This window comes from Clarias gariepinus, chromosome 13, assembly GCF_024256425.1.
Source record: "Clarias gariepinus isolate MV-2021 ecotype Netherlands chromosome 13, CGAR_prim_01v2, whole genome shotgun sequence".
NCBI classification, from domain to species: domain Eukaryota; kingdom Metazoa; phylum Chordata; class Actinopteri; order Siluriformes; family Clariidae; genus Clarias; species Clarias gariepinus.
Window position 1 is genome coordinate 19,995,971 of NC_071112.1, and position 22,591 is coordinate 20,018,561.

The 22,591-nt window shown below is 37.3% G+C and overlaps 1 protein-coding gene across 1 annotated transcript; it reads right to left on the reverse strand.

The window, feature by feature from the left end:
* Nucleotides 1-9,433: 9,433 nt before the first annotated feature.
* tmem229b (transmembrane protein 229B) lies at nt 9,434-22,389 on the reverse strand. The gene is made up of 2 exons (XM_053510138.1): nt 22,114-22,389; nt 9,434-10,751 (listed from the first exon to the last, which is right to left on the reverse strand). The coding sequence occupies exon 2, from the start codon at nt 10,706-10,708 to the stop codon at nt 10,145-10,147; it is 564 nt and encodes a 187-aa protein (XP_053366113.1). The 5' UTR covers nt 10,709-10,751; nt 22,114-22,389; the 3' UTR covers nt 9,434-10,144.
* Between the last annotated feature and the right edge of the window lie 202 nt (nt 22,390-22,591).

Here is a 22,591-nt window from a genome sequence, read left to right on the forward strand (position 1 = left end):
ATCTGCTGATTGGACTTTAGCCAATCAAATTGCAATGGGACAAACCCTGCTAGGCAGGATTGGGGTAAAGGTATCATAGTTCAGCTGGGCGTGGAGGCCTGCTGTTATTAACTCCTGTATTTTTGTGTTCTTAGTGCAGCTCATGTTGTTCCTTGGTATTATGTTGTTAGTGACATGTGTGACACTTATACATTTGTCATCAATGGACAGGTTCATACACACACATACATTATATATATATATATATATATATATATATATATATATATATATATATAGGTTCCACCGACTTATATTGGTTGCTGCGGGTTTTGGTTACAGCTTGCAATGTATCCCTTTTACAAAGGTGGCTCATTAACCATGTAAATTTATAATAATTGTATATATTCATTATAGTGGTTCCTGGGTTTGTGAACAGAAGACCAAGAACTACCAAGTTGCCACATTTAGGCTCTTGAGCAAGACTGTTAATCCTCCTCTCTAGATGCACCATATCATGGTTGACCCTGTGCTCTGACCCCTAAGAAGTTGTGTGGGATTTGTGAAGACAAGAATTTTGCCAAGATATATGTGGAATCAAGATATATGTGGATAAATAAAGGTATTCTTCTCCTTATACAGAATAATATTGTATAACTCTATAAAACAATACTGTATTTATATGTTCATGAACCTACCTAATATACGACTGAAATACAATGCTATAAATATATGAAAAATCGTACACCTGGAGCTTGGCCTTAGGGACCCTTGAACTTTGAAAGGCCTGCATCATTTTCAAATGCTTGCTAAGATAACCACAAAAGTTCACTAGGTTAATACATGTCATAAATCAATCAGGAGAATGAAAACTGCAATTGCTTAAGGGGTTGGCAGAAAAAAGTGGGTCTGGCAGTAATCTTTTATAACGTAACCCTGTACAGATAAGTCCTAGGTAGCAACGTATAGTCCAGGCTTCATGAAGCATTCTCATGCATATGCACAGTGTCTCAGCTTAATCTTGGCATGCAGAGGCTGCAGTGACCACTCCTTTCCTAATAATCATGAAGGTAGAAAAGCGGGGGCTTGAAATGTTTTGCAGTGCAGACATGATGTAAAATGACTTGTTCATGAGCAGCAGACCAACAGAGGTGAAAGAAAACTCCCCTGAGGAAAATAAGCCAACCAATTGAAAAACTCAAAGTGAGCTTCGATCCAAAACCAACACGCCAAATTTCCCCACGAAAGTGCGTTTTTTTACTATCTGACTCTTTTTATAGAAGCTCAAATGGGCCTCTCATTTAGACTTATGTGGCTCCACTGGATTTTAAAGCCCCAAGGTGAACACTAATATTTCGTATGTACATTCGGAGCCCCTGGGGCCTGGGGACAGAACCTGTAGTAATAGAACAATGCTGTGTAGATTGTATAGTAGCATCATATTCTCATACTGCAGGCCTCATGATGGGAACTGAGCAGAACAAATAGCAATTTGATTCCTATATATTTATAGAAATAAGTCACTTAGTGTTGAGATCATAGGTAAGAGCTTCACTACAGATTCATAAACCAATCCAAACATATGCGCCATTACTCAGAACGTATTTCTTTAAATGAAGTCCTACATCTTTTACTACTCTGTCTCTGTCCAGGAAATCATGCTATTTATGTTAAACCTCGAAAGGCCACTCTAACATGATCCGAGCGGTTAAAAAAATAAAAGTAGTGAATGTCTCGCATATTTCATAATCAGACGTAATATGCACACACACCTGCAATAACACAGGTCACACTGTATTGTACACCCCAGTGGAGCTCTCTTTCAGCAAACACCACAGCCGAGCCTGACACGCAGAAACGCACTCCTGGGGCTCTCAGCATCCCTCACTGCTTAACTCAAGCAGTGTAAATCTGGATTGGATCACGCACAATGCAGCACATCCGATAGAGTAATGCAGAGACTGTGCTAAAATATGCACCAACAGTCTGATACGTACTGACATACAACTTAAAAAAAAAAAAAACGGAGCTTATGAACACCTAACTACAGTTAGCAGAAATACACACGCACACACATTCCACTGACATAATTATTGCCGCAGTTAGCAAATGCAATGTCTACACCTAAATCAACCCATAGCCTTAACCTCAGAACCAAAAGGAAACAAATATGGCTCTTTTTAAGTAAAAATTGAGTTTTAAAAAGTAGTTGAAAAATGTGTGGGGAGCACAAAGGTCATTAGAAGGTCAAAACAGTCAGACATTCCTCTACTTTTGGAGACATTGCTTCCCAACAAGATATATAAACATCATGTTAGTTGTTAGTCAATATTAGCAAGAAACACCTGCACAATATAAAGGTCATGCCAACAGATGTTGCCACATTTACAGTAAGTAGATATCTGTTGCTGGTTTAGTTTATGTAGGCTGGTTAATTACTGACTAGACTGCGTAATTAATATAAAGAGCAATGCTATATCTTTATAAACATCATACATGAGTAAACCCAATACCAAAACACTCTCATTTTGACTTTGATTTTATTTTTTTAAGTAATAACCCATGTAATGCAGTGTTGCAAAGGACTTCCAGTGCCTTAGACAAACACATAAGGATTTTTGGTGGCTGAAACGCCCTATTCAAACCGAATACACAAATTAAATACTCCATGCTCAATTCCCCTAGTTGCAATAAACGAAAGGCCATGTGGAGACTTAAATGTTCATTAAGATGAGAGCACTGAAGTGTGACAGGAGCTAGACTGAAAGGTGTAGAGGACATTTGTGAAAAAAACACAAATGTGCATGTCCACAGAGTCCAGTAAGACAGCCCGGGATTGGCCTTCCAGTTTCTTTTAAACTGGTTATTACGTCAGACCGCACCGAGTGCTAGATTCGCACTTCAAAGGCTGAGAATGCGAGGGGAAAACTTCAGCACTGAGAAGGGTCTGTGTGCAGCCTCGCGGACCTTGTTAAAAACATAAATAGGCAAAAGCAGGCCAGAGACCTCAATGGTTGTCAAGTGCCTGGCACTTCGCCTCATTGTGCCAGAATGCTCGCCAAACCATGCAAGAGAGGCCTGTGAAATAAAACTGGAGGACAGACACACATAAACATGTGCCCCCATTTAAAGAGGTACCGGTGATGGAGGGGAGGGAATCTGAGAGGTCTGGCTCCCCACCCTCTTCTCCCCTGCCTGGGGTTCTGGACCGCAGGACAAGCAGCGGCCATTAATTTTAATAACTGCACTTATTTTCTCTCCTGCCAGGAGCCATTACCATAATTCATGCTCTGCACAGTACCTGGCTGTAGTGCGGTTTGAAACCCTGCATGTGATTCTGAGAAGGAGAGCAAGTGGGAGAAACTGTGTGAGAAGGAAAGGGAGGGCCAGAGAGCTCTACCTGATTGTTGAAGGCAGTGACAACATTAGAACAGTCACTCACTGGAAACAGAAACATGCATATCAAATAATAATAAATAAATAAAAACTTTCATAAAGCACAATAATTCCTGCTTGGACAAACTGTAAATTTCTTACATCTTCAAACAAAAACATCATACACACATACACACTGTGTAACTGCCATTGTCATTGACATTGACATCTTCCAACAGTTTGTTATGCACCAGGGGACATAACTGAAAACACCTGGATAGCAGAAAAAAAGAGGGAGCGACTCCTTTCATTGACGTCAAATGACAGGATAGTCTAGCGCTCAAACGTTCCTCTAAAAATGCAAAACAGTGTGGGAAACCTCCACATCTCGTTATACAAAGTTGGCCAAGAGATAAGCCGCAGCCGTTTACATAACGGCAACCCGCTACAAGGTACAGGCGTAAAGTACAGCTGCCCACCGTTTCAAAACTGCCATAACACGTGGAGACACTTCCACTGGTCGATGTTTGTTTTGGCTTTTGAGAATGAGATTGTTAAGGAGAAATGTGCTACTAGTGTATGCTGATAAGTGGATATAAACACCAGTGGAAATTCCTGTAAGGTAGGGTAGAGCAAGAGACAAACACAGGGCTGGCATCATAAAATCACATATGCAACCAGCTCGAAATTACTGCTCCTGCCTGCATGTTTATACAAGGACATGACTCATTTCATGTGACTCACATATCAGTGCCTATGTTTTCATCAAAGCCAGAATCAAGGATGAAGGAATAACAACATGACAGTTTAAGACTGGATTATATAACAAGAAAATGATGGACCATGTTGTTAAAGCAATCCCAAACAGCAGTGGTGTTAACGTGCTCATCGGGCAAAAATTACTTTTTGATGTGTGTGTGTGTGTGTGTGTGTTTTGTAAGAGCTTATTCAGAGTCATTGGGCCTTGACCCACCTATTCACTCTCGCCTGCTTGGCATACCCCCTTAAGAACAGCATGACACAATCTTTTGCTCTGTAAACTGGTAGTTTTTAAAGTCATCATATACTCTGCAACACTCCAGCCAGAACCCAAAGACACACATATAGCTGTTTATCCTGGGACTCATTTTACTTTCAAACCCCTTGGCTGGAGCTAGATCCAATTTTGCATCACTGCTACTTTAAAGTTGAATTTTGGAACACATTCAAGAAAAGCACAGAAATCAGAGAGAGGAAATCAAGACTAACCTAACAGACACAAAAAACATATACAAACACAAAATGGACAAAACTCTTCAGCCAAACCTGCAATAACATTGTATCCAAACATACTCTGTACATACACTTCAATATGGAGTTGGTCTCCCTTTTGCAGCTATAACAGCTTCCACTCTTCTTGGAAGGCTGTCCACAAGATTTTGAAGTGTTTCTTTAGGAATTTGTGCCCATTCATTCTGTAGAGCATTTATGAGGTCAAGCACTGATGTTGGACGAGAAGGCCTGGCTCGCAATCTCTATTCCAGTTCATCCCAAATGTGCTCAATGGGGTTATGGTCAGGACTCAAGTTTTTCCAAACCGAACTCATCAAACCATGTCTTTATAGTCTTTGCTTTGTGCACTGGGGCACAGTCATGTTGGAATAGAAAAGGGTCTACCCCAAACTGTTACCACAATGTTGGAAGCATAGCATTGTCCAAGATGTCTTGGTATGATAAAGCATTAAGATTGCCCTTCACTGTTTCATTGGACCTGATTAAAACACCTGAATTCAATAGTTACCATAGACATAATTATTACTAAAGCTAATTAGAGCTATATCTATGTTTAAACCTAACCCTGACCTTAAGCACTGTAACCAGAAGGAAACCTTTTGGCTTTTAGTTTTGTAAATAAAAGCTTTCAGTTTTTCTTGTAGGGACCAGCCAAATGTCCTCAGGTCAAAACTGTCAGATATTCATATCCTTGGTGAGACATTTGGTCCCCGCCATGAGATAAAAGCACATACCCTTTGTCCCATAAAAAGTTCCCCCCTGGGCCTGGCGTCTGTGTTTCAGTAGCTTTTATATTACAAGTTAACAGCCTGTCTATATTTGGAGTGCTTGTACCTGATAGGTCGTCAGATCAGAAACTTTCCACAGGTGCAGAGACACACCCGAGTCAGGTGAGCTCATACTGTATGTATGATGTAATTATTCTATTAGAGCTGCAGTCAACAGGAGTATTATTGGAATTAAGGGAAGACCTTTTCAGCAAAAACAGCCATATCCAAGCTAGCAGTATTTACAGATATAGTAAAAAAGGGAACAAGAAGAAACCAGAAAGGTTACAGCAGATAAGGCAGTTTATGAACATTGATTAAGGAAATATTTGAAAACTATTTGAAAGAATTGGATTTCATACACTTTGTATAGACTGAATTCTTGAAATGATTATGGTTTAGCCATGAATAAAGTTGGTATAACTCGATGCTGTCCATAATTGAATAGTCTGTTATGCAATTAACTATTCAGCTTTTTGTAAAATTTACAACTCCAGGAGAGTTGAAAAAAACTTAATATTGTAACTTAAAAACTTAATGATTGAATAAAAAGCCATTTTGTTCACCAAACAATGTCTCATAAGACTCTAAGAGTATGAACATTATTAGACTAAATATAGTTTTAAGAGAAGGCTGAAAGTGCCATCATTATTTGGTGATGGTGTGATAGGGACACCTGGTGGACAAAAGACAATATTACAAATTAAAATTTTGTCATAACATTTCTTAACCAATTACATGGTTAAGAAGATTACTTGAGGATTACTGAATCTGCTTAAAGTTCTAATCAATTATTAATATAATTGATAAGAATAATTCATTGAACTTAGGACTAGACTTAACGACATTGCCATTGTAGTTTGTTTTCCATTGATATTTGAGTGTGTGGTTGTGTTTATTAAGCTTTGTTTATTAAGGTTGGACTAATCAGTGGACATTTCAAGTACGGTGCAAAGTACAAAGTTGGATTACCAGCCTGGATACTGTAGTTTGGTTTTTTCAACTACCAGCTGTTGCAACACAGGCTCAGCTGGTCGAGCAGGAAGACCAAGTTCCAGTACTGTGCAAAAAGTTTTGAGCCACCCATCATTTCATCATATTTCACTTTCAAAGTGCCAGACCTTCTTGTATTTTTAATGCAGTATTAAACAATAGTTCTCCAGGCCTCCTGAAGGGCATTTTTGACTCTTATTTTCAATCCAGTGACCACTTTCAGAGTTTTTTTGTTTTGTTTATTAAGCCACACAGTGACATATGAATCATTTAAGCACATAAAAAAATACAATAAACTTACAGCATAAACCAGTGAGAAACAGGTGCATACGATGACGGATGATCAGGCTGGTGATTAGTATACTGGTGATGCCGAGTGCTGAGTGTTTGGATCAGACAAAAGGGGAAATGAGGTTGCTGCTGAGGTTGTTACATAAACAATCGATTTTTCAATTTTATCCTTGGGAACTTTGCAGAATGTTGTAGTAAAACATCTGTTCCTGTTTCTTCAACTTAATCTACAAAATGTAATAGAATTTAGTTTAATATGAAGAAATGAGGGGTGGATGAAGACTTTTGCACAGTACTGTATGTCCTGCTTACCTTTTACTTGACTAAATTGTTCTTTGAAAAATATAAGGAGATTAAGGAATGAGTTAATGTTTTAGATTTTCTAATTGCCGTTTACATCTCTTTAAAGTAATTCCCTATGATGTAGCATTCGTTACAAATTTTCAGGAACTTTTTCCTTTCTCCCAGCAATTACAGCTGGCAAAGATGGTTCACCAGTTTGAACTGCTCAGTCTGTGTTTTTAAAGCTTGTAGCTGTCTAGGAACATAGATTTTTTCTTGGAGTTCATAAGCATGAGTTGTTACAGTACTTAACCGTCGTTACTCTTGTTTTATTTGTCTGTATATTTCATGCTGGGTTATTCCTGAGTATTTCTTTATGAGAGCTAGGGTATGTAATGTGGAACGTGGAATGGAATTAGTGTTTGAAGGATATGCTTATTTGTCACTTGTGGTATAGTTGGGTTTTGTGGATATACTGGATGTTTTAAAATGATTGTGTGACTAATGGGGATTAGATTATATGGATGTGTTTTGCGAATGTGTGGTTATATGGTGTGGTTCTTCAAGGTTCACTTAAGTGATTACGGAAAATATAATTGGGTTAATAATCTTTTATTCAGTTATGGTTTTGTAAATGTAATCACTATAATGTGTTAATTAATTTGTGCCAGAAGAGAAGATTTGTTGAAATGAAGAGTGTAGACAGTGTTAGTGGTCTTAAAAAGCACCGCTCATACAGAACCACATTGCATTGCATTTTATATATATTACTGTATATAAAAATTGCCACTCACTGCAAAGGACATTATTAACGTTTAAGGACTTGTTGGCACTGTTAAGGAGTAATTTAGAACGGAGACACATTGCAACATTATACCACAGCTTCTCTTTACCCTTTGGACCTGTCCTGCTGAATGAGTCAATTTAATCCCAGTTGCTGGACAGATTGTCTTACATTTGGTTAAAGAATAATTTAATACAGGTTCATCTTTGTCCCATGGTTTTCCCCAAATATAGTGTTGTGCATAATGACCACACAAATATTGTTGACCCTAATAAATAAAAACAGAGAACAAATGGAAGTTTAGAAGGATACTTTAATTTCCCTATGATTGTATATATCGTCAAATAGTATCTACCTGTTTAGTACTGCATTTGGCATTCTACTGGTGCAAAAATGGCTTACAGTACGGCATCATATTGCCAACAGCCACCAGGAGAGAGCCACTCATGGGAGACAGCCTGTATGTGATTTCAGTCTTACCTCTTGCATAGGCAGCGTTTCTGAGTCTGAGGTTTGTTTTGCCTTTACTCCACTTGATGCAAGGAGAAGGAGTCCCCATGGAGTCAGTTTAAGAAGATCTAGTTTTCTCATCTCTATAACATGGCATTGGTTTATTGTTTTTATGTTTATGATTTCCCTATCTCCAAATTTTTAATGGCAGAAAATACATGCACACACACACACACACAATTTATATACATACATACACACGCATACAGTACATATATACAGTATATTGTTTGACTACACATTTTAGTGTTTACTTGTAATGTTTAATGAGACTGAAATACATGGAGTAAGCAATTTGAGATACTGCTCATACATCTCCTGCATTGTTATCTTCAGCTCACCCCAAAGGTTTTGAATGGGGTTTTGTTTAAGGCACTGATCTGGCCATGTCATATGACAGATTCCGTGGTCATTGAACTATTTTTGAGTGAGTTTAAACACTCTCCTGCTGAAAGATTCAGCCATGACCCAGTTGTAGTGTCTTGGCAGATGCAGACAGATTTTTATTTGAAATCTACTATTAGTTCATGGAGTTCATGGAGTCCATGGAGCTACCTCATGGTGTCGCTTCATATTTATACCCGATGAAACAAGAGTAAAAGATGGACCATGTGCCTCTCTACAGACCACCATAGGACAATATTCGCTCCCACTTTCTTTAGTTTAAACTGGCTTCCAGGTAAGATACTTATCACTTAAAAGCTGCTAAATAGAATGTAATGTTAATATCGGAGGAACTTTTTATTTTGTAAATTCAACATGCATTAAGTGATTTACATTAAAGCTGTTAATAAAAAAAAAAAAAAGGTTTTGCCGTTCGTTTGTTTGCTTTTTTGTTTTTATCATGTTTAGAATTTTAATTCATTAGCCTAGAATTTTTTTTAATTGTCTTCAGGGGCTGCAGTGCACAAGGCCTGGTCACTTTTAATTAATACAGTAATTTTGGACAACGAGGCAACATAGCAGCAGATCAGGTACCCCCCCAACACACACACACACAGTTTTCTCAACAGTCTTTTCAGTATGTTCCCACAATATTTGAAGACATCCCATATATAAATCCTAACTATAATCAGTACAAGGCATTACAGTACAGTACTCATTTCTGTCTCAATTCATATGGTTAAAAATATTCACAGTTCTTTTTACGGAATACATTTCAGATTTGCCCTTTTGTTAAAAAAAATCTGGAAGACACTATTCTCATGCATGTTCAAGCATTCTTTTTTCAGTATAAAAACACTAGATTCAAGTTCAATGCATTACTTTCGGGCACAATATACAACATAGTGTAAGCCTACAATAAGTTACTTAACTACCTATAGATAAATATTAATAAATAACACAAACTTCAACAGTTAAATTTTTTTTATCCTAACAGTTATTTGCTTTTGCTACTACACACTTAACTTTAATATGCTAAAAATAGTGAGTTTTATAGCATTGGTTATTTTCTGGTCCATTGTTTTATACTTCAAGATGGTATCAATCAGTTCTCGGGTTCTTTTCCTGCTTCTTATCAGTCCTAGTGTTTCTCCACTGGATGGACTGGCCTTGGAGGTACAGTATGGTACAGATGGGCAAATGATACAAGCAACAGAATTAAATCCTCTGTATTTTCTCTGGGCTAATAGACGGCAGGGGAATGCCTGATGAGGCATATGAGAATTTGGGCATTAGTATAGAGACTGCAGTTCTCCTCTGAGTGGCACTAAAACCACAAACCTGATTCTCGCTGTGGTTTTCATGCTTGTTTTTTGTAGCTCTTTCTTTTTTTCCCCACTCAGCCACGCCAACTAAATCCTAACATCTCTCTCCCAGGAAAAAGCTGGAGAAGAATAGACTGGGCAAATACATATTTAAAGATGGAGGGGGACATGACACCTCTCACTCAGTCCACTTTGACATAGCCATTGGCATTGGTGACTACTCCTCTACCTCCTCTTCCTCTCCTTCCTCCTCCTCTTTCACCTCCACCACTTCCTCCAACCGGGCCAGGCTCGGCCAACTCATCAAAGCGTAGCCGCAATGTGTTGCGGATGACCAGACGCTCCACAATGAACGATGCGCAGAACCAGGGGACGGCGTATTCGGCTGTAATCAGGCCCATGAAGTTGTACTTGAACTGTGAATAGTCCCAAGGGCAGGCGTCGAACTGCCTCAGCAGCAGCCCTGTGCCGAACTCCCACATGTATGTCCATAGGGTGTAGATGAGGCAGCGAAGCAAGACATTACAGCGATCACGCAGACGCAGGTACATGCGCTCAACGATCAGGATGCAGGTTCCATAGATAAAAAGTGCCCACACACTCGTCACACCAGGGAACTTCCAGTTGCAGTTGACTACGAACTCCCATGCTGCTGTGAACATGACTTCGCAGAAGTAGCCATGGATGGCGTATAGGTACCACCGTGAAAGCGGCGTCAAGGGCTCAGGGGTCATTGTTGTTGCCATGGTAACAGGGCTGCTTGCTCCGTTTAGAAGTCTGGCTGTCGTACTAAAAGATGGAAAACGATAAAAACAAAACTGTAAGTATATACTATACATAAAAACTCGAATGCGTTAAACGATGTCAATTTTCAACTTTCACATCCTACTCTCAGAGTTAACTCCCAAACTGAATGCTCTTTAAAGTAGATATAATGCAATGGATATAAGATGATGAAAATGGAAAACTTTAAATATTTAATTGAGTACATAATATACAGAGTCATATAAATTATTCAGTGATAGAACACTAATTTTTTATTTGGCATTGCAGTCAAACAACACACACATACTGTATATGCACGCACACACACAGAGCTCCACCAGAGGGCCCTGTGGGCCCTTTTTAAATGATACCTGTTTTTTTTACAGTCAGTCCATGTAAATTTAATTTAAAACAACAATTAACTGTTGTTAACCATCATGACTGAACTGCACTTCACACCAGCAGGTTCACTTAGAAGTTGAACTTTGCTTTTCTTATGTTTTTACTCATTCACTCACTCATCTTCTATACCACTTTATCCTGTATTTAGGGTCACGGGGGCCTAGAGCCTATCCCAGGAGGCTTAGGGCATGAGGCAGGGTACACCCTGGACAGGTTGCCATTCCATCGGAAGGCACATACAAATAAACTCACTCCTTCTCTTCATGTTTTTAAGGACCACAAAAAAAAACTTCAATTTATTATGCAAGTCAATAAGGCAACCAGACCACTAAACTAAACTGAGCTCGCTTCTCCAAACAGACCGAACGTTTCCTGCAAATAACCACCGAATCGAGACTATGCGCCCTGATGCTCAGATCATAAATCCAACCTTAAATCCACCCACATACTCCCCCGGTTCAGCCTGACCCAGGCCTACAGTGGAGGTGTGTGAGTTGTGCAACATCCAAGGCTGAGAACCAGAGACTTGCTGCTGATGTAAGATGAGTACTTAAACTAACATGCAAAAAAGTATGAACATAGCTGTAGCTAGCTGTAAAATCATCCAGGCCTGGACCCTGGTCTTTAGTTATTTATTTTTACTGTCCATATAGTTTTTTTTTTTTTTTTTTAACTTCTTTTCATGTAGTTTCTTATTATAAATAAATAATTAATTAATTAACTCAGATATAATGAGTTAACAAATAACAAAAATATGATTACATTTCATTTATTCAGAATTACGTTTCTGTCACAGAATCTGTCTGTCTGTATGTCTGTATGTCTGTCAAAACGATTTTGTCACAGCATCACGCAAAACTGGTTCGAAAGAATTTAATGAACCTTGGCCATTCCTTCTGTATTCGCCTGACATTAAATCTGCAGCAAAAATTTAATCAAAATACTGAGTAGAAGAGATGCTATGAACAGTTTTGTTTCGTGCCAGATTACGTAGAGAGCCATATATCACTCAACAGAGCCAATCAACCAAATAGTTTACCGTAAATACACAGAGTATGCGGAACACACAGAAATGACCGTGATGCCCCTACAAAGTGCCAAATCCTCACCAAACACAATCAAATCCGCGACACAGCATGGCTTACTCTAAAAAATATACATAATTTTTTAAAAACTAATTCTTTAAAGATGTGTGAACTGATCAATGTACGTTTATTCTTCCTGCGGGAAGATTAAAAGCAGTTTGTTTAAAATTTTCCGAAACCATTGTGCTAATTAAAGCAGTAATGTGGAACGCCATTATGATATAAAACAAATGTTGAGTAAGTCACGTTATGAACAGTCATGTCCCGGATGTAATAATCTACTTTTAATAATCTACATTAAACGGTGTGTGTGTTCCCCTGATGACGAAAGAAGTACAACTTAGCATTAACAAGGCGCCAGATACTCAACCTTTCGAAATTTTATTTTTTTATATTAATAAGTTAGGCAGAGAGTTCTGACGTACAAAATATTATAAACAGTCAAAACATGTTATTAACGCCTTTTGATTCTGTAACACTGCTTTGTGACAATGATCATTCTTAAAACATACAAATCGAATTAAATTAAAGAATCACTGCATGATATAGCAGAGATTAGACGTAGTAACTGTTGAATACTGCACATGTGGCATTGTGGTGAAGTGATTATGAAGAATTTTATATTTCTCCATTGTGGACCTCACTAAATTTTTTATCCTGGTATAAGTGCAATACAGTACATTTACATTTAGGCTTTTGGCAGACGCTCTTATCCAGAGCGACTTACACAAAGTGCTTTAAAGTTTACATCATTGGATACATACTTACACTGGGTTAACTAGGTTAATAACTAAGTACATAGAGTAGTACTTAATAATCGCCTGTGAAAATGTAATCTGTATTTTATACACACTTACACTATTCTGTAGAGTTGTCATGTTTACGTCCATCACTGTTATGCTATACCCAGTATACATTATAAAAAAATACTACACATCTACCACAAGCACATAATCCAGCCTGCTAGCTAGGAACAGGTTTGACAAAAAAATGGCATACACGTCACATTGTTACTGGTATTGTAGATACAACTACTGTATATCTAAAAAAAAATGAATTCAATACAGCACAATTTTTTTTTTGCATACTGTAATGTGCAGGCAGAACCTCACACTTCGCAATTCTATGTAAATTCAATGCTAATTAGAGAAACAATCGGAATATCAGATTTCCTGATAAGATGTATGCCATATCTGCTCTACATAGTATTGATTGTATCTGCTCTATTAACATAACATTAGGATAGAAGATATACCTAGCTCTACATTTTTCACCCCAGAGTCGTTCGACATTTTATGGCATTTAAATATGCGTCATTAGGAGGTGGGCTCCCAGCAATCACACTAGAGGAATCATGCTTTAGAGACGACTGTGTCTCTGCTGCAAGTGGGAACATTTACAACAGACATGACCAGTGGTCATTTATGAGAGATAACAATGTGTGAAATGGTGTAGGAGTCATATCCATTTCAAAAGTATATGCCGATTAAATAATTCAGGATTAAATAAATAAGATAAAATTGCATAAATATAATCCTCATAGCCATTTGATTCTTTTTTTTTTTAATGTTTTAGGAAATGCGGAACATTTTGCTAGATTAAATGAGAGAACGAAATTAATTAAGCATTGTTAATATAATGGCCAGGTCAATGCCAGAATCAGAATCAAACTTCACGTCCCAGGACACCACACGGTTTACAAACATGGCCACCACGTTCCATCGAGCCCAAATTCATGGTTATTGACTTTTTTACAAATTGCCTTCCCAAATCCATGTTGTTTGTTCATCGCCTGACCGTTACCTGCATAACAAATCTGATTTTGATACTTCTATCTGCCAAGATGTTTTTTTCAACTGAACTGGACAGTAAAACTGCTCTTTCCTGGCAATTATTATTTTGGGAACTCTTTCAAAAGATATTTAGAATCTAGAATTTTTTTGAAGTTAGGATTTTAATAAAAAAAATTTTTAACAACATTAAATTAAGGTGGTACAATGGCTTAGGAGTGCATGTTCTCCACGTGCTTGGAGGCTTTCCTCCAGGTACTCAGCTTTCCTCCCACAGTCCAAAGACATGCAGATTAGTAGTGTGTATATGAATGTGTGTGTGTATGTGCGCCCTGTGAAAGAGTGGCACCCTGTCCAAGGTGTACCTCGCCTCAAACCGCAAATCTGCTTGGATAGGCTAAAGCCCCCTGGCGACCCTGTGTACAAGATAAAGCGGTACAGATGATAAGTAAGTAGGTGAATATAAAATTATGAAAGTGATGCAGTCACTTTTTGACATTTACACCAACTGTTTTGAATTCCTCAAGATTCAAATAATTAATTCTGCAGCATGCCACTGAGAAAATACAAATAAATTTAAAAAAGCAGTGATAAAATACTATCCTTGACATTTTTATTCTTTGTTTAAAACATTCTTTCTTGGTAATATTTGTAAAAGGTTTTAAATAGGAAAGTTGGTGCTCAAAAATGGTCTATCTAGTGATGAGACACAAAAGCTAGCATGGGTAACTTTCTTTTTCTACCTGATGTACAGTACATCTGCATGATGTTTGCCTTTTGTTAGTTGTTTTCCAATTCCATCCCCCAGCTGTTGACTTTTCTGTCAGCCCTGATACTGACTGTCACCCAGCGAAGCTTTTTATTGACACACCCAGGAACAGAGAAAAAAAATTCATGTTACAGTTTAAGATTTAAAAGATTTCTGCATGAATGCTTAATAATAATAATAATAATAATAATGCTATATAACATTATTTATTGATTTAATAAGGATGGAATTGCATACATTTGTTTGCTTGAAATAACTCGAAATCTAGCCGTTCGTGGGCATCTGTGAGCTCTTGTGTGCAAAAAGGAGTAGATAACGTTTTCCTCTGCCCTGTGATGGAGTCTGAGCGAAACGTAAAGTGCATTTGGATAGCATCACCATGTAAAGATTTTTACGAAAAAAAAAAAAAAAAAACAATGGAGAAATGAAATAACACTCACTTAAATCATTAAGCCCCACTTGGACATGAACACCCACATACTGTACATATATTTTAATATAGATTATAAATTAAAATTTTAGGTGAACCACCATGCTCTTTTATGACCTCTTAAATAATTTACAACATAACTCTGCTTTACTATTTAAAAGAGATTTTAAAAGAGCCCTGTTAAAACTGTTGAAACTCATAAGACTTGAAACTTAACCCAGTGTAAGTATGTATCCAATGATGTAAACATTAAAGCACGTTTTGTAAGTCGCTCTGGATAAGAGCATCTGCCAAATGCCTAAATGTTGAAAGAGTTACAGAAGGAATGCTTAAGACTTCTCAGCCCTCCGCCCTGACAATTACAAACAGAAGAAATTTATAAGCATGGCTCCTCTCCACTGGAGATGGCATGCTACAAAGTACAGTGCAAGAGCATCTATATACAGTATATTCATAAAATATAAAATAAATATTGAAAAAGAGGCCTAGCATCTAAATTTATTTGCATCTCTTGCAAAATATAATCGATAAAGATCTAGGTTTATGAGTGCATCATATCAGAAAAAAAAAACACTTTACCAGTATAAGGGTTCAAGGAGGTGACATGGAAAAACACCATTGTCCATAAAGACTCTCCTGTCTATCCCTAGTTTGTCCAAGAGCCCCTGCATGTTCCACAGCACTGTTAGAACAACATCCTGTGCTCTGATGAGAAGTTTATACCAAATGTATACAACGTCATGCTTGGGGAAACAAAAGCTTCCACAGCAAAGAGAAAGCACGCTGGAGGACTTAAAATGTTGCAGGAATGTTTTGTTCCCACGGGGCCCGGACAGCTTGACTTCATTGAAGATTAAGCCATGCAACATGCCTGATATTATGCCTCAAAAGTAAATATCCAAGTGGCTAAAACTAAAATCCATAGAGTATTTACTATATAATCTGACTTGCAAGCTATTTTTCCATTCGTGAACCTTGTTTTTTAACTGACGAGTTCTTTGGTCAACATAACCCACCTAAAAAACTTTATTTTTACATTTAAAAAGATTCCTTCATTAGATTAATCAGAAAATATTCTATTCTATTAATACATTTTAATAATACATTCAAATGACTAAAATAATACTTTTTTTCCCCTCGCAATAAAAGCAGCATCTGGAGTATCAATTTCAATACTATGATATTTGCAATAAAACAGTGGGTAAACAGCAGTACATTAATTGACCCTGTTGTCATGCTGTACATGGTAATAAAAGAGTATATGCATCCTTTGATAAATGCTGGCTTTCATGTTGTGTGTAAACAAACCTGTGCGCTCAGAGTTTCCGACTACAAGAATAGCTCCTTCCAACTTATTCAGAATGGGTGCATTAATACTGTATGACATAATAGTTGTGTATACATTTCAGCAACATGATCTCCAGGCAAGAAATACAATACTAAAGTGTTTTGTTGTGGAAAAAACAATTATTTAAGAATATTGTCATGAATATACATACACTGGTCGGCTAAAAAAAAAAAAAAAAGTCAACATTTCAGAAGGGTCAAATTATTGGGTCACATCAAGTAAATTTAAAATGACTGGAACTGGGTTAAGAAGCTACTAACACACTACTTTTGTTAAATTTTTTCACACATGAACGGCCCACCGCTTGTGTGCTGTAATCAACCAATAAGTTGACTGAATGAAATCTTAGAGTGTGTGACCTTTTTTTTGGCAGTGTATTTGAAAAGAGAGGATGAAATTAATTATGTTAGTTGAGATCAATCATTAGATTCCACAGTCCATATTAAGTTATTGGTATTTTAGCTGTCTATAACAGTATATTGTGGTGAAATTCAATAATTAATTAAAGCTTTAATTTGAAGGTATTTACATGCAAATCAAGTAAATAGTATAGAAAGACTATATAAGTGATATATATATATATATATATATATATATATATATATATATATATATATATATATGAATTATATAATTTAATTATCCAAATAAATTTTAATTATAATTTAAGTGTTACAATAAATAAACAACCAAAATTCAGTTCTTCTCATCACCAGCAAGGCTGTAGGGAAGGTTTCAGCTCACTAACTGCAGATTATTTTAATGTTATTTTAAATTAGCTGTAAATTTTTTTCCTTATTTCACCAGATTTCAGTGGATCGCGCTCAAATAACACCATTCATCATAAACAATTCAAAAGGACAAATTTCTATTTCTAAATGTGTCTATGAGCACATTTTACACGAACTATATAAATTAAATGTATTACTACAGTGGGCCTGTGGTTATGAAAACAGACATTTTGTACTTATGTAGTCACTGGAGAACTCAAGGTGATATCAAGATAAGGAAAGACCACCTTCAGGCTGGCGGACAGATGTTCTACACAAGATATCATCCAGATCACTTTGTCCTTTGCCACAAGAGAGCTACAGGCAAGACTTTAGAGAAGCGTTACCTGTTCTTTCACCTTGTGATAAACACTTTGAGTATGATTCCTGAAAGCTTTCCTCAGTATTTTTTCATGACAGGAAATGCTGAAGTGCCCTGTTTACTACTTTATGACATTGCAAGTATTGACTACAGTGCATTCTTACTCTCTCAATGTGTAGAGGTTGCTGATGGGGACTTTGGGTCATTGCCATGATTTCACTCCACTCTGCACAAAATAAATGGCAGTAGATCAATAGCAGAGGCAGCTCAGTTACTTCAGGGCAGCATGTCGGCTCCTGAGTGCAAAGAGCATTCATTCGTCTTATCAGATATAATTTTCACTGATAGGATTCTAAAGCACAGGGCCAGTATCTGATACTCGTATTTCAAATAAGAAAAGAAATTCTGTCTTTTCACACATAAACACCAGCATCGTGTGTGCACAGTTTTGCATTATAAGTGTGCCGAATTTCATTTAAATGGAAACGCCTTTGTTTTCCCAAAAATGTATCAGTTTACACAAGATGAAAGAGTTCTTTAAATTGTTTTGTAACGAAATGTTTACCACCTGCTTTCTTTTAAATCATTTCAAAGTTCGAAATAAAAACACTTTTTCAATGGCCAGGCATGCAGTATACAGGACTCAAAAGTGAAATTATTTTTAATGCCATCCTAATACCATATCGCATATAAAAGGACTTTTTATGAGATTTATGGTGCTGTTACGAAAAGTATAAAACAGTCCTGTGGAATTTCTCATGCAAAGTCGATTCATAAGATTAAGAACAGAAAGGATGTTCGTTCAAAAGGCAGGAAGGGATCAGCATGCATGAGACCACTACAACAATCCTGCAACCATTCTCCATTCAAAAGCTCTGCAATTGGTTCTGCCAAAGTTGTGGGGGTGGGATTTTCCATTAAAAGAGTCTCGCTCTCTCTCTTTTGTTCAGGAGAGCACAAATTTCACCTCATAACCTTAGGACAACAAAGCTTTCATAGAATAAAAAACGAATGCCATAAACTATGCCATAGTTTAGTCTTTCTTCAATATTTTCATTGTATTAATTGAAGTGCTGCCAGTTAAAACTTGTAAAATTCAATGGAAAACTCAAAGACGTCTAACAGCTGCTGTTTTTTGTCTAGGCCTGAATTAAAGACCCTGAGAATACCCTAAGCCCTCCAGACGGTATAATATTGGTCATAATGAGGGGATTAGGACCTTCTGAGGCTGGAAAAAAAGCAAGATTTAGCGACATGGAAGTGGAAACTGGCAAGCTACATAATTAACAAAGCAGCATGATGTAGCACGCTTTGCTCGGGTTCATAAGAATTCACGCAGAGTTGGAGATCAGTTGCCTTTCTGCTATAATGAACTACTCTAACTGCATGACTACTACAGCCCCAATCAAGATGGATTGGTTTCTTTCAGGGAGGTGCTTTAGTTTAAGAGATTTATGGCTGGGTAGCCATAAATTAATGTGGTAGTTTTTACTTACTTAGTAAATAAATAAATAAATAAATAAATAAATATTATGATAATGATTATTATTATTATTAAATAATAATAAAAAAATTATAGTATTTTTGAAAAAAAAAAACTTATCAGGAAAGAAAATATTATTTTTTTTATTCTTTTAAAATAAATAAGTACAAAATCATTCTTCTTATCAGATACAATTTCCACGGATAGGATTCTAGAGAAGAGGACCCGCATCTTATGCTCATAACTTGAAAATGAATTAGTTTCAAACGTAAAGACTAGCAAGTGTCTTTCATTGTTTGCTTGTAAAATAATATTTTTTGTTTCACTTTTTGTTCTGCTTCACAATTTTGAAATACAATCTTGCAAACTTGAACTTCTCAGTTTTTGATATGTCACCTCTTTTGCAAATCCATTCGAGTGGCGTCTGAACATGTGCTTCAATAGAAGGGAGAAAAATCAAGGGAAATCTGACTTTTTGCGCCAAAAAGCTAACATGGTCAGTATGAGCCAGTTCTGTAAACTTAGAGTAAGCTAGACATCTTCACTATTACAGATAATGAAAATAGTGAATATTTCTTCTATTGTTAATAATTTAAAAGTCTCTTTCCTTCTCGATTATTTCCTTAGAACCCTAAATTTTGAATGTGCTCCCAATTTGGACCCAACTGTCTAAGTCTTTGTAGTTTGATTGGTCTCTTGCTAAAATATGTTTTATGCGATTTATTTTCTGCTAACCGAGAACACATTTATTTTATATACACACATTCCTGTATACCAAGCACTTATGCTGCCAAAATAGAGAGGCTGTTCGCACTGACCTTAATTTATGTCACCGCAGCCAGACCTGCACCCAGCTCCAGCAGCTGAGGGGAAAAGTGAACTCAACACAAGTGGTACAGCTTGGGTGTAGCTCTTGGGTTGTTTGTTAAAAGTGATTAAGTGACTAATAAATTACATGACGTACATTCCACAACCTCAACAGGTAAAAAAAAAAAAAACTTAATTAGACTCAGGAAGATGGATGAAAAAGGATATAAAGCCAGTATGATTAGCAAAGACAAAGATTTAGATGTGGAGCGTTAAAACTGCCAGAGGAACTCATTTCACGCAAGCCAAATCCTCATTTAATCAGTTGTGCTCTGAGGATCACAGGACTTTGAATCAGACACTCAGGGTAGTGTATGTCACTTTAAGCTGAAGCGCAGGTTAAATGACTTATGCATCATATCTGCTTTACTACAGTATGGGTCTGATCTGGTTTGAGTGCAAATAAGGCATGGGGGTAATGTAACAGCGTAACTTCACCTATTTCATGACCATAACATGCTACAGTATGAGAACAACAAGCTTAGAGCAATTTTTTCTCCTGTTTCTTTAAAATGTGGTGTCTAATGGTAACCACAAAGCACTTGGGGGGGGGAACAAGCCTCTCATCAGTCTTTGGTAAGATATAGACTCTTAAAAAGTTTGCTTGCTCCTGTTCTTTTTAACTACTTAATTATGTCTTTCCCTTTAACACAAGGAAAATTTGCATAAATTTTCTAAAGAAAAAATACAGTTTATTTTGTACAAAAGCTAATCCAAATTACAGATAAACATGTTGAAATTTATACTGATAAAAAAATTTATTAATTGGAAAAATATATTATATATGCTCATAACTGCTAAAACTTTAGAACAAAATTCTTTGTTCATATGAATCCAGTTTACTATAATAATTGCAAGGAAAAGATTAGTAATATGTATTAAGTTTTGTTGCTACTGAAATATATATTTCGTTAAGTAATTTAACATATTGCGACAGATTCTTTAATACGAAATCAGTTCATTGTGTTGTCTTTAAGAAATATGAATGCACTCCTCAAAAAAAGTTTAGATATTGTAACATTTCCTATTTTCGATGGCCAACATCAGTTATAAAAGGTAACTATTAGCCTGTTCTGTCAAGCCAAAATAACTCACTAAATGAAGTAAAACATAATGTAAAAAGAAGGATAACATATCAAAGATTAACAAGTAACATGTGAATTAGTGCATATTTGTGATCACTGCAATTATCTTTTTATGGCCCTAACATATTTGTTTAAATATTTCACAACTTTTATTTATTTATAATTTTTTTTGTTGTCTGGTTTATGACATAAAAAGAACATAATGTGTGTAAAACTCGTATAAACATGAATGCCGGGTAGATCTAAAGCAGATGCACCACAGCAGATGTCCTTCTTCCTGTTCAGTGAAGAAAATGAGTCAAGCACATAAAGTTTCATGTTTAACCAGCTCCGAGTTCCTCATCAAGTCCAATTCGTAGCGGAACAGATCAGAGCACAAGGCTGCGAAACCTAGAAGCGTGAAAAGCTGCAGAGTGAAGACGTGCTCCTCTGTCAGGGGGTTTCCTTTTACAGTAATTCACCTGAACCTGGAGGGGCTTCGGTTTGAGACCAGACAGCATCGCCGTGACAACAAGCCTGCATGAAACCCTAACTGTATAATGTGTGAAAACTGTTTGCCACCATGTGTGTGTGTTTGTGTTAGAGGCTGGGAGAGAGAGAAAAGACAGAGAGACAGAGAGAGAGAGAGTGTGTGTGTGTGTGTGAGTGTGTGTGTGTAACCACCAGCATTTCTCCAAGCAACCTCTGAACAATGACTCTGATCAGAATGAGAGATGAGAACAGTTCAGCATCATGTATACAGCTGGGGTGTTCTTAAACACTTAGGGGGGAAACTAATGGTTTATTGCTGATGCAGCACACAGGTCACCTGGAGCAGGACGAGATCAGGTGCGTGACAATAAATAAATAAATAAATAATGGATGCCTGATTACTGATGCAACCTTAGGATCCCAGGACAAGCAAAAGCTCAGGGAATCCCTATAATAATAATAATAATAATAATAGAGACAGGCCTGTGAGTGAAGTAAAGTCTCCCCTGATGAGTAACAAGTCGAAGTCTGTGTGTGTGTGTGTGTGTGTGTGTGAAGTCTTACCGGGTTTTATTGTGAAGCCGCAGCGCGCGCGGGATCGCCCCTGTGCCAGATCATCGCACTCATGCAGAGGACAGGGGACAAAACGCGGACAGCGCCGCATCGGTTCCTTCTCGTCGTGTGTTTGCCCCGGCTAACCTCGCTCTCCCTCTCTCCTCCCTCATGCTCCTCTCCAATGCTAACTGACACATTTTCCTTCACTGCAGCAGGAACAGCACATGCTCAGAGCCGCGCTCCGGCCGCCGACTCCACAGCGCTGCGCTCGCCTCACAGGTTAACTGCTTCAGTGCTGGAGCTCTGCGCCGCTCTCTACTGCACTGCACTGCACGCGCGGCACATGCACGCGCAGGCGCGCGCACCATCAGGCTCAATGTTAAAGTGCTTTTTTTTTTTTTTTAAAGAACATGCTGATGTCCCACAGTTAACAATATGGTTACATTGTTTTAATTATTATTGCTTTTAATTGCTAAGACATCATAAA

Excerpts from the sequence above, each read along its gene's own strand:
- tmem229b (XM_053510138.1), bottom strand. The coding sequence starts at position 10,708 with ATGGCAACAACAATGACCCCTGAGCCCTTGACGCCGCTTTCACGGTGG.